Source organism: Teleopsis dalmanni, chromosome 2, assembly GCF_002237135.1.
Source record: "Teleopsis dalmanni isolate 2A chromosome 2, ASM223713v2, whole genome shotgun sequence".
Classification (NCBI taxonomy): Eukaryota; Metazoa; Arthropoda; class Insecta; order Diptera; family Diopsidae; genus Teleopsis; species Teleopsis dalmanni.
Window position 1 is genome coordinate 96,966,213 of NC_051847.1, and position 12,809 is coordinate 96,979,021.

Below are 12,809 nucleotides of genomic sequence, written 5' to 3' on the forward strand. Positions count from 1 at the left end.
CATCCGTCTGGCATATAACAGTTATGCAGCAGAAGCACGAAAGTTGGCTCTTTGGAAATGCTTTGATGCACCAAGCGCACACAAAATGCACAGCACAATGACCCGACGTCGTTCGTCGAACGTTGACTTGTATCTGCTGCTTGCCTGCTTGGCTGTTTGGCTGCTGTCGTGTTGTGGTAGCTTCTGTTGATGATGCTTTTGTGCTTTGTTGTTGCGGTGATTGGTTATTCCTTTTATATTTTATTTCATTTTTTATTTCCGTTTATCACAAATGCACATGGCTTCGTTTACTTCGGTTTACTAAACGAGATTGGCATCCTTAATGTTTACTCTGGTTTGCACATTGCACATTGCACAGCACAATCAATGAAATATGAGCGTACGGAAGTCACGGCAAAATTGTTATTGTGAAAGAGCGCGCGCGCCTATAATTATGCTTTGCAAAATAATGCAATGTTTCTCATATGTTTTTGCATGGAACACATGCACATCACTTTTCTCTTATACGTCTAAGAGAGACTAATTTTATACTATTCTCTCGTTATTTTAAATGATGAAGTCACATGGCATCATTGTATTATATGGTGACGTCACAACTTGTGTTGATTGGTAACATCTGTACGAAAGCATGAATGAATTTCGTCGTTAAGTATTGAGTGTTATTGCGGTCTAACGGTATCAGTTGCAATTACTACCGCAACTGCTTGCATAACGAATAAGCAAATTAACCTGGGATTAAGTTAAGTGACTACAAATATGTTGAGGATTTTTATAACTTGCAATTATTTTATTTTGACCTTAATTATTCGTAAAAAAGTTCTAATACCATATTATCTATTATAAGAATTGAACTGTCCATAAATAGTACATAAAGAATATGTTACTAACAAATTGACTGATAAGTCCATAGGATAATACAACGGCAGCGCCAGTATAAACCGCAAAGTGTAGTTACAGGAGATAGCGAACAGCTTAAAGATTTTAAAAGAATTTGATGGACTTATTTTTCATGAATATGAAAAATGAGCTATGTGAAAGCTATATTCGCAGTGGGGGTGCTACGTTAACTGACTGTTGATAAAAAACACAAATGTCGATGATTCTGAGAGCTGTTGAAACGAAACTTAAGACCCCCAATTAGCTCTAAATCAAATCGGCTAACGTCCTCGCAAGATCAAAATGTCCGTATTCTGGGATACGCTTGAAATTTTATTCATCGAGTACTTTGAAGAATGCCACAAAATCCATGGCAATCGTTACAATGCTTTTTAAGGAGGAAATAATGAATCTCTCACCCAGACAATGCATGGTGATACAAATAAATGGCTACCATCACCATCTACCAATAATTTGAAGTGTACATATTACACTTCGAATTGATTCCGCACCTAACGAATTCGACATACTTGCCTCAGCGATTACGACCTGTTCGCAAACCTCACAAACATGCTCCCGATGAAGAGATTTAGCTCCGATGGAAAAGTCCACGCCGAAAAAGAGAGGTAACGAAATATAAGAGAAGTGCTGGGACGATTGTATTACTCTTGAAGGAAAGGATACTACGTTGATAAATTAAGTTGAATATCACAAAAACTATTTCTTTTATAAGCTTTACTATGGACTCATCAACCGATGTTTTACCATTTATCAGATAATTATTGACGAAGGAGTGTTATTACAAATATACATAGCGGCTTCTTTGTGAAGTGTTTAAACTTCAAAACTTTTAATTAAGACATTTTGAATAGAAATTTTTTGTACTATTTCTTTTTTACCATATTTTTAGTCAGAATTTTATGTCCTACGCAATAAGTCAATTTCATATAGAAGGGAATGGTAATAGCACGGAAGTTTTCAAGGTTGTAAGTTGACATGTCTTAATTTTCTGGTGCTTACGAAAATTGATACGGACAATTGATGCCAACATTTTTTTTCAATAGATACTTTGCGATATCTGTATGATCATTAGGTATTAGCATTAGTAATAAAGCTGCTGTGTTCGAACTGATCTCTTTGAAGACTGTTTATATTGAAAAGATTTTCGTCATAGCACAAATGTCATAAATCTATATCACTTTTTCTAAGGTTTTAGGCAGATAGGCTTCTGACATAACTTTATTGATTAATTTGTCAACATAACGACTTACTAATATTTTTATTTTATATGCAATCAGAAAAATTTTTTTATAATTTAAATAATTATAAATTTAATGAATTTAAAGTAAATTTCAACATTAAAATTAAAGATTTTTTAAGTGCTATTAATAAGTACTTTTGCTTAATAATATAAACAAACCAAATTAAAATAAAAAATTTCCAAGTATTTACTTGTGTGAAATAAAGCTCAAAGATTTGCCCACACTAAATCCATAAGGAAACTGAATCGATCTTGGTGGAGGAACCGCTGGGAGTAATAGGTAAAGTATGATGTGAATAGCTTGTGCTACTTTTGTTTCGGGATCCAGGATGTTAACCAACGAATTCTTGACCCAGTTCATCAACCTATTATTTTCGATTTCATTTTGCAAGACAACAACTTTTTCACGTAATTCCTGAACTTGCAATCTCCACTGAGCTGTAGCCGCTTCATAGTCACCGAATTCTTCATGTGCTTCATTCAATAGTTCCGATGTAGCTTTCGCTGTTTCAATTTTTAATTTTTTTTCATTAATCGCTGTCTCTCTATTCGTGATAACCTTTCTAATTTTATTCACTTTTTCCTTATTTTTACGTTTCAAATCAGCAATATCGACTACTAGATCATCTAACTGTGAATTAAGAACTGCGCCCTTGCCCTGCTCTTCATCTATGAGTGTTTGAAACTCTTCTATGGAATGATTGCAACCGAATAGCTTATTTTTGATTTCTGTAAGAACTTCATTAAGAGCTTGACATTCTATGTTCTTTGACTGCAAATTTTTCTCAAGCACAGATTTTTCTACAGAACGCAAATCGTATTGTTCTGTCAACGATTTGGCAATGCCTTTGTTTTCACGGATACTCTCAACAACGACCCCTAAATGAGCTTGCATATCCATGTTGCACTTCATTTCGATACGATAGAGGTTGTTTAGTACATAGATTTGGTTTCTTGTGTTATTGCAATTCTGCTTCACCTCTTCAGTTTCTTGTTTCATCCTCTCAACTTCCAAACGTTGTTTGCGCCACGTGTTCAACATGAGTAAGGAATAAAACTTAATGCCTGATTCACTGTTGTTGTTGGAAGAAAGAAAACCTTGTTGAAGAAAGTATTTAGTTGGTAGTTGTTGCAAAACATCCAAAGCTAAGCATGAACCAGTAAGGTCTTTTATAGTCTCAGCACATCCAGTCGCCATTTTCACATTTTCTATTGTCAAGGATACTCTGGAATTACGTAGACGCAAACTTTTTAAATCCACCAATGAATTCGACTTTTGGAGACTGATCTCATTTAACGATTCAGGTTTACAAAAAGTTTTAAGAGATTTCGAACCTTTGATCAGTTCCAGTTTCTCTAATGGCACCACACTATGATCTACATTGCTACTCAAGTTTTCAACTAAATGAGGATCACCACGAACCGATTTAGCAATATGAGATTTTTGATTATTCTGTGTTGATTGCATTTCAGTTCTAATTTTTTGCTCAATATTGCTTTCTTGCAGTACAATCTAAAATTCATTAAAAATATGAAAATTTAAAATAGCAAGAATAAACATTGTTAAATATTGTGACGTTATCGTCGGAGTTATTTAAAATATGCCAGATACACCGTCTGTGAAATACCCATATAATATGGATTCCATATCATTTTATGGCTTCATTGAACAAAGAATATTAATGGAGTTGTTATATCTAATCGGCTTTATAATAACACAGTTCTAAAGAAAAAACCGTTGACATCAAGGAAAAAAACTTGATATAAGAAGACTAACATTATAACTTTATAAATATGTTTAGCATATTTAAAACTATCATCTGTTTTCATTTTACCCATTCCTCTACTCTCCCATAAAACATCCATTTCTATTATTTAACTCTCATAAATCAATTACATTTTCTTCAGAGATTTTTTAATTTTTTTAAATACAAACCTTGGAAGCTGCCTCACTCGAGAGATCACTCTTAGATTTAGGCTTTTTCTTTAACTTTAGGGTTGGGTACACAATACACTGCTCGGAATTTTCGTCCTTATCGGCGACTCCTTTCACTGATTCATCAACACTTTCTATTTTATGAAGCCACTCATCGCTTTGCCTTTTGTCCTCCTCACGACTAATAGCCAAATACTCCGCCTTCACTTCATCGGTTGCTTTCAACTTTGGAGCTTTAATCTAAAAAAAAATTTAAAATTTAATACTCCAGAAAATTTAAGTTTTTGACTATTTTCTGGCGATTAGTACTATTAGTGGATTTATGTTTCAAAGTACATGAAGGGCCGAATTATTTTTAATATTAACCGAAATAAAGAAAATTTTCTAAAATTCGTCAATGGTAATCAAAATCAATATGTAATCACAAAAACTTGCATGTCTTCGATTCAAGATTCTCATTTAAGCTCTCATTCAAGCTCTCATTTGAGAGCTGCTATAAGAGTCTATAACATCAGCAAAACCAACGATGGAGGGCATCTAAAACTTTCCCAAATATGACGTAGAATTTTTATACATATATATTGTATATATTGTCTTATTGTTTGATATATAAAGTAAAAGTAAAAAAATTAGCTTTGAAATAAAAACTTGCAGCCTCAAAAATTAACTTTCAGTTTGTTGAATTTGTGTTTTCAAATAAAGCTATAGTTTATATGCTCGTTCTAACTTAAAGCACGGCAAGGTCTTTGGTTAGGGTTACTTGATACTTAAAAAGTGTAAAGTGACAAAAAACCCTGGAACTTGGGCGTGGAAAGTTTGTGCAGTCTTGGCTACATGTGGGAAAACACGATTAGTCATCGCTTCTCGCTTCTAATTTGACAGGCACGATTTCTAAGCCTAGCACTTGCAGTCCAAACCAATTATATACGGACTACGAATTAATTAAGAAAAACGAATATTTCCTAAGACAACTAATGATGAGTACTTGACAACACTCGAAGCAGTGTTGTATGGTCAGCCAAATTTTAATAAATTAACTATATTTTTTGTTGTTGTCTTTTCATTTCTATTCGAGATCGTATTTATAAAAGCAGTAAGATTATTAAAAAAAATTTTATGCAATTTTTTTTTAAAGTTGATGGAATGCACATCTCAAAAACATTAATTACTTATAATTTCATTAAATCTAAAGTAAAAAGTATTTATAAAGATAGTTATTTGCAGAGAGGTCATCTATTGGCAATATCATGCGCCAGTAAGTTTAACGACACCCTGCCGTCAACTGTTTACGCACCTTAGGCTTGTACAAACGATCTGGCGGACTATCACTTCAAAGAGAATAACTTCTGATTATTTTCAAACTTCTGCTTATATTGTATAATAACTTTTTACTTATATGAATAGTGTTTCCGTGACCTCATAGTTATTATAATACATTACTCTATTATTTTAGGTATCCAGGGTAAAAAGTCTTAAATTCGTAAAAGGAAGTACAGTCAACTATATAAATATGAACTAAATTTGATATAAATATGTTTGTTATAGACCCAAACTTTCGAGGTTCGATTTTAAAATAAAAATTGTTCAAAGGGATCTGAAAAATCAAAGAAAAGATGTTGTTAAACTTATTAACAGACTCAATGGCTGTTCATGTTAGAATAGAAGAGGGTCTTTAAAAATTTTTCAAGAATTCACATAAGCAGTAATGTGATATTTCCACTTTACAAATATATCACAGTACATGCGTCCATAAATGAAACTTCAATGTAATAAAGGGCATCGATAGATTATGCGATATAAATTCGGATAAATCTCAACTTACTACTTTTAATTTTGGATTAAGTCATGAAAGCTAAACCAGATATCTGCTCTAGAAATTTGACGACAATTTTCATACTAAGATAATAAATGCAATATGAAGTAATAACTTAAAATTTGATTTACTTTTAAAATAGTTTCACATTACAATAAGAGGTGTATACTACTATTATTGTGGGTAGTAAGAAGCTGTTTTTACATCTGAACGATATGCTGATCTACAGTTCGTCATCAGTTAGAAGATAAATAAATGATAATGATTCTAATATAGTTAAAGTTAAGTGTGAGGCAGGGATAAGCCCTCCAGCCACAAAAGAGTAAAAGTGCGCAATAGCACTAATTCAAATCACAACAACAACAACAACAACAACAACAAGAGGTATATAACTATAACTTGTACATATAAATATAAAGCTGTGTTAAAACATAAGAAGATAAATTGAATAATTTAAAATATGTCAAAAGACATATTTATATTATATGAAAATATTATCAAATAGTAAAAATCTTAAATCTTGATTCATGTTATTTAAAGTAAAAATTACTTACTTCTACAGAAGTATCACTTGGGCTATTAAGTTTCGCCTTTGTATTACTCTTTAAAGTCAGTATCGGATACACAACCTCGCCAATAGTATCTTCATCTCCTTTGTTAACAAAGTCAGAACATTCTGAATATTTTTCATCATTTAATAGAGCAAAGTTAAATTTTTGTCCAACAAAAGGCAGGGGCTCTTTGCACTGAGTCTCTTTTTCATCATTCTTAAAATTACGATCAGCCTTCTCAACCTCCATTTCGGTTTCTTTAACTAGAGTAAGCTCTGACATTATTCTTCAAGTTACCAGTTAAAAACGAATTAAAATTGGATTGTTTTCATCAAAATTTTTTGAAATCAGAATAAATGTTTTTTTATAAAAAAGTTGTCACTTTTGAACATTCAATGACAACTTAATGACAAACATATTACTCATGTCATTACCTCATTCTCAGGTATGTTACTTTTTATTAATTTATATCATACAACTTGTTCTAACGCAGGGTTGTACTTAGTTCGAATTGATTCCTTTTGAAGTCATTGTTATGATTTATACAAGTCTTAATCGCGTATGTAGACGCACTAATCAGATACTTATAACAACCCATTGTTAAATCCGGTCTAACGCTATTCGGTTATTATTTTTATTAAAATTATTGTCGTTAATTCGTTAAACAGCTGGTACTGCGGCCAGAAGAGTCCTATTGTACCAAATTCACTTTTAATTGTACAAAGCCTTTTATAATTTTACAAACAAAGTCCAGAACTAAATCTGGAGAGAAGCTTTTAATCTGTTCTGGTGACAGATATTCCATATAAAATAAGTTGCTTCTGTGCGTTGTTAAAGCTGGACAGTCACAAAGAATGTGCATAGTTGTTTCATCGAGGCATAATCTGCATTCCGAATTAGTAGATAATCGTAGCTTATGTAGGTGATATTTCAGACCAAAATATCATGTAATGAAACCCAAAATGGAACCCAAAATGGAACCCGTTATCAACCTTAAATTACCTTTTGAGAATTCAAGAATGTTTTCGTATGACTACGGTTTGATCAGTGGATCCTATAAGGTTAACTGAATAAATGTTTATATATCCTACCCTAGTTAGTTTTCTAAACATCCATTTAATATTTTTTGATGTTGTGTTTATAAATTGCATCAAATTTCACATAAGAACTCAAAACTTTTGATAGAATATGAACTACAAAATCAGAAAAAAATTTAACTTATGATCTATAGATCATAGCTATGCCAAAAAACAACCTAACAATTTCATATATGGTACTATATTCCTACTGTTAATTTAATATTAGTTTATTCCACAATTAATGTAAAAGACGTACTGTTAAAGGCATATTTTCGAGCGTTTAATGTAATCTTAGATGAGTTAACTTCATGAATACAGTAAAAAAAAATGGAAGTTTAAAGTGGAGTAAGTTAATAACGAAAGTAAGTAGCCTCTACCTTAAAAATACGTGAAGTTACAACGAACTCCGATTAGATGATAGATGATAACATCCCAAATCATGCGTAATTATTTGAAATTAAGGTGTAAAATGCGATTATAATCATTACAATTTATTGTCATTTTTTTATTCTAAGAAATTCTAAAAGTAACTGTCAAGAAAAAGTTTTGAGCATTTAACGGATTTATCAGATTTTTTAACTATATCTTGACAATATACTACCATGTAATTTTAAAAATTCGTTGGATAGTGTCAAGTCAAGTTACATTTTGAGTCAGAAAAGATCAACAATTAATACAATTAATTGATATTTACACCTTTATGTGATTCCTGCAAAAGATTTAGACTTAGACATAAATAGCACATGTGGACTCGAACATCAACCCTGAGGACATTCGATATGATCTGACAGGCCAGCATAGAAATTGTCTCATAGACACTGGAACGACTTTGTCTACAATTGCAGATGGAGACGAGGAAAAAAATTGTTAGATTCCATTGTCTATTTACTAAGCCAACCTCTGCACTCGAATTTTGGGTTTTAGTGCGTAAACTCCTTTCAAAATTTCGATTGTACCATATTATAATCCATATTTTTATGAAATACTAAGTGGTCTCATTTTGCAAAACCTTCCAGTTGAAGTGATAATCCTTTTGATGTGTGATGTGATAGAATCTTTTTAAGCATCAAAATTTTAAAAATTTATTTAAGAATCCTAAAAGTTAATACTCGTATATGTTAATTCACAGTCGCTATAGTAATAAACGTGTAGTATTTAAAGTGTTAATTTTTATAAAGCTTTCCATAGTGGTGATAATCCAATTATTTGGTAAGTCATCAATATTGAATATTTCCACAAGAATTTGAGTTGTCAGGGACGATTTTAAGGTATCAGTTACTGTGTATTGCCCAGTTTTATATAAATGATTGGTAGATTTTTCTCTATGCTCTATACTATATACTGCTCAGATTATGTGAATAAAATTTAGTTTAATTAAATAACTCATAAGGTCCATTTATAATATAATATGAAAAGAATTTGGATATGTTTAAATTTTTTGCTACTTATTTCTAATGAAGCAATAAAAATAATTAAAAAATATTATTAAAAATTTAAGTTATTATATTTAAGAATATTATTAAGAGTTTACATTTTATAATACCTTCAAAAAATATATTAAGATAAGAGGATATTATGGTCACATTTTGTGGATTTCTCTGCGTTTTTGAATTTGCTTTAATCCAAAATCAAAAACTCCAAGGTATAACTTGGAGAATGAGATTGGGAATGGATTTTCTAAATTAAAGGGAGATGAAAACACTGGTAATAAAATAAAATTAAGTGAGTACAATATGTAAGCTGCTTTGTTGGAAGTTATTGCGGCACCCATAACTTTAAATATTCTGCGGCTGGATGAGATGATGCCTTCAACTCTTGCAAAATATTTGCAATAACTACTTTGGCTGTTTACTAATAATTCCGCCTCGTGTTGTACAATTTCAATATCTGATTTGGTTTCAACGTTATTAATCGCTTCAATTACGAAAAGATTTTCTTCTAATTTATCATTAATTATTCTCTCAATTTTATTCTTGTAGGTTTTTAAAAGATTTATTTCATCTTTCATTTTCTGTGATTTATGTTTCGCTATCTCAAGACTTACTCTCATATTTTTATTTCTTTGTTTATAGATAAATAATTCATATGTCAATTGCTTTAATACATCACAGGCCAACTCACAATCTTGTATTCTTAACGCTAGCGTCGTTTCGAAATCTATTTTCTCTCTACTTCTTGTTTCGAGTGCATGTAACCAAAAGCGAGCACACTTCTCCATGCGTCTAATGCACTCTATATTCTCCTCCAACTCCTTCATCAATATCGTACAATTACGACGGCTCTCAGAAAAATATTTTTCAATCCTTAAAACTCTTTCTTTGTGCTCTAATATTAAAGAGCACTCGGCTTCAATCTTCTTTTCTAAAGCATTATTTTGCTTGCGCCATGCATGCAGCACTAACATAGATGGAATTACCATGATAGAGCTTGAGATTTCAGAAGAATTTGAGCTACTTTCCTCAAGATAAACATCATTTAATGCACTGTCAGTAGATTCCGACTTGATGCGATTTGCAGTGTGAAGAGGCGAGTGCCTCGATAACAAGTTGCTATGGGCTACATCATCTCCAGCTTCAGTAATTTGTTTCGCATTTCCAATTTCAGATTTGATTATCTCTATGATTAATTTATTAATTACTTTGAGGAAACAAGATTTTTTTGAAGCTACGATCTTACCCTCTTCTTTAGTCTCTTGAACATTTATATTCTGTTCTGTAACTGGAATAAATTTTGCCATGATTTAATGATTTTTAGTTAAAATTTGTATTTAAACGCAATGCTTCGAATTTTCGATTTATAACTTTTTTGAAATTTATTTTATTTTATATTAAACTTCTACAAAAAATTGTGTTTCAAAGAAAAGAAATTGACAAATAAAGTCGTGTTTACTTAGTTCAAGATTTAACACACCCTCTCTTGACAAAACGAAGTTTAAAATAACTGACAATTTTGCTGAAGGAACACCATGGCTTGCTATGTCAAATCTACAAGATTTATTTAACCTCCAATTGGATGTAAATATAGTCAAGGTTCATAACTTAACACACCCACCAGTCAAATAGTGAAACAAACTAATACTAGGTTAGATTAGATTTTGAAAGGACTGAAAGCTATATCACCATGTAACTATACCCTTTGAGAATGATTGTGACAAACCCAATTTAGTTCAAATGCCATTATAAATGGATAGCCAGTTATAAGTACCGAAGTCTGAGTCTGGCGATACTATTACAGTGACAATAAATGTATTCTGCAAAAAATTTCCTCCTCTTAGTGACAAAGTCTGTAGCTACCCTCCCTTGTAATACCTAGATTCGATAGTTCCTTCTTAAGTGCACAATGCTCAGTGAGAAAACCTGTGACAAGTCGGATGCCTTTTTTGTTCAACATTAGTAGCTTTTTAGTTCTGGCTTTTGAGCAATTCGGCAAAAATTCTTTAGCTTGTCGGCAGGCAATTACATTATTCCAATCAATCTGAACTGCTGTTTCCAGTTATTTATTAATATTAAGTTCGCAAAAGCTTCATGAAAGATCACAGAATGGTTTTGGCCCAATATAATATGAGACTGTCCCTTTTCTGGCTTGTTCATCGGGGTTCCCATTTCCCTCAAATCCGCTGTGGCCTAGGATACATACCAAGTGGACTCTGTTTCTTTCAGCAAGATCATTGAGAAGTTGAAGGCACTCCACCACTAGTTTTTAAGTCACTAGAGGTGAACTAATGTTTGTAATTCTTTCTTTCATTTCTGGATTTGTTATTCCAAAGCTTGAAATATTGGGATATATGCTAGACTTAAACGTGTTTTATTAGAAAAATGGCTTTCCATTACATAGAACTGTTCCTATCCTATGAGTTCTGTATCAGCAGTATTAATGTTGTGCAATAGAATCAAATCAGTAATACGGCAAGGGAGAAGAGTACAGATCGATAGGAAGCTTCTGTTTTCAACATTAAAGTAATGTTCCCAGAATGAAAGTTCAAATATTTATTTGATAATAACTTTCGATATTGTTTATACAAAAAAATTTAATTAAAAATTTTTCTACAAGAGTAATTAGAAAAAGGAATCATATAAGATAGGCTTTCTCCTACGCAAAGAATGTTACCAATTGTTAATCATTGACATACGTTCAGATGTCTAAATCGTAAACGAGTGGAATGTATACTTAGGCAGAATTCAAAAATTGGCTTCAAGCTCAAAAACTAGTCAAAAAGTCCTTTTAATTTAATTCCTATTAGAATTTTATTAAAGTGCCAAATGAGAAGTACAATCAATGGAAAACTAGTTAAGCTAAAAGAATTAATTGATGCGCATATCATGTAACCTTCAAATATTCTACATAGCTTGTGAGCTACCCGTGAAGCTGTTGAAGCTGTGTCTTCTGCTAATTTAAACACTTTGCGAAATAGTTTATTAAATATCAACAATAACTACAAAAGTTAGGACGCAGACCTAAATGAGATGCCTCCAGTGCTTGGGAAAAAGATGTTATGGAAACATGGAAATTATATTGACGGAAATGAAACAACAAGTTACTAGCAACCCCTTTGATTAAAGTTGGTTAATATTGTTTAGGGTTCCAAGTGACACAATGGGAACTACAGGACCCAAAAAAAGAAAAACTGCAAAAAAAGTGTAACTCTGAACTACGAAAAAGAAACATGGTTTCATCATCTTTCCCCATGTATAGCCACGCCAACTGACAGTGAACGATTTGACCGTTCCCTTGTTTACTTCACTCCAACAACGGGTACTGCTATGTGCACAATTGTTCCGAGTGTTGGTTTTCAAGATAAGTTAGCGCTGAAGTTGAAATTGAATTTGCGTAACTGAAGCAAACGCATCTTCCTTATGCGCTGCCATTGTAAAAACGTTATCTTTGGTGCCAAAGCACAGGGAATCAGTTATATTCACTTTGTCATCTTGGTCAAATTTCTCAGAAATTTCATGCTCTTCAAGAAAAAATGACAGTGAAATATAATCAGGCAAAACTTTCTACTTGTCAGTTTGATAAAACTGACATTACACGAGAAAAAACGAAAAAAACGAAAAAAACGAAAAGTTAAAAGAATTACGAAAGTTTAATTTCATTTCTTTTAAAAATAATTTTCCTTTCCCAACTAATCCAGTGTTAATAAATGAAGGTTGTAAAATAATCCGAAGTAGTGAAGTTGGTAAGAATGAGGAGTGCAAATTCAGCTTAAATGACATCCGACATGAAATCCAAAGTTTTACTAACTAATCTCATAAAATTTAGCGAATCTCTTCACACCTCGTTGCTTTCTTTCGTC

General features: G+C 32.0%; 2 protein-coding genes across 2 annotated transcripts; both read right to left on the reverse strand.

The window, feature by feature from the left end:
* Positions 1-2,296: 2,296 nt before the first annotated feature.
* LOC119685725 (probable E3 ubiquitin-protein ligase bre1) lies at positions 2,297-6,759 on the reverse strand. Its single transcript, XM_038100088.1, has 3 exons — positions 6,441-6,759; positions 4,074-4,313; positions 2,297-3,650 (listed from the first exon to the last, which is right to left on the reverse strand). The coding sequence occupies exons 1-3, from the start codon at positions 6,717-6,719 to the stop codon at positions 2,325-2,327; spliced, it is 1,845 nt and encodes a 614-aa protein (XP_037956016.1). The 5' UTR covers positions 6,720-6,759; the 3' UTR covers positions 2,297-2,324.
* Positions 6,760-9,061: 2,302 nt separating this feature from the next.
* On the reverse strand, positions 9,062-10,317 carry LOC119682019. Its single transcript, XM_038095351.1, has 2 exons — positions 10,193-10,317; positions 9,062-10,132 (listed from the first exon to the last, which is right to left on the reverse strand). The coding sequence occupies exons 1-2, from the start codon at positions 10,251-10,253 to the stop codon at positions 9,096-9,098; spliced, it is 1,098 nt and encodes a 365-aa protein (XP_037951279.1). The 5' UTR covers positions 10,254-10,317; the 3' UTR covers positions 9,062-9,095.
* Between the last annotated feature and the right edge of the window lie 2,492 nt (positions 10,318-12,809).

What these genes read in the sequence shown, in the direction of transcription:
- LOC119682019 (XM_038095351.1), bottom strand. Translation starts at nt 10,253, where the DNA reads ATGGCAAAATTTATTCCAGTTACAGAACAGAATATAAATGTTCAAGAG. An exon ending in TCAAGAGACTAAAGAAGAGG is followed by an intron (nt 10,133 to 10,192) that starts GTAAGATCGTAG and finishes AATTAATCATAG; the next exon opens with AGATAATCAAATCTGAAATT.
- LOC119685725 (XM_038100088.1), bottom strand. Translation starts at nt 6,719, where the DNA reads ATGTCAGAGCTTACTCTAGTTAAAGAAACCGAAATGGAGGTTGAGAAG. An exon ending in CAAGTGATACTTCTGTAGAA is followed by an intron (nt 4,314 to 6,440) that starts GTAAGTAATTTT and finishes ATTTTTTTTTAG; the next exon opens with ATTAAAGCTCCAAAGTTGAA. An exon ending in CGAGTGAGGCAGCTTCCAAG is followed by an intron (nt 3,651 to 4,073) that starts GTTTGTATTTAA and finishes AATGAATTTTAG; the next exon opens with ATTGTACTGCAAGAAAGCAA.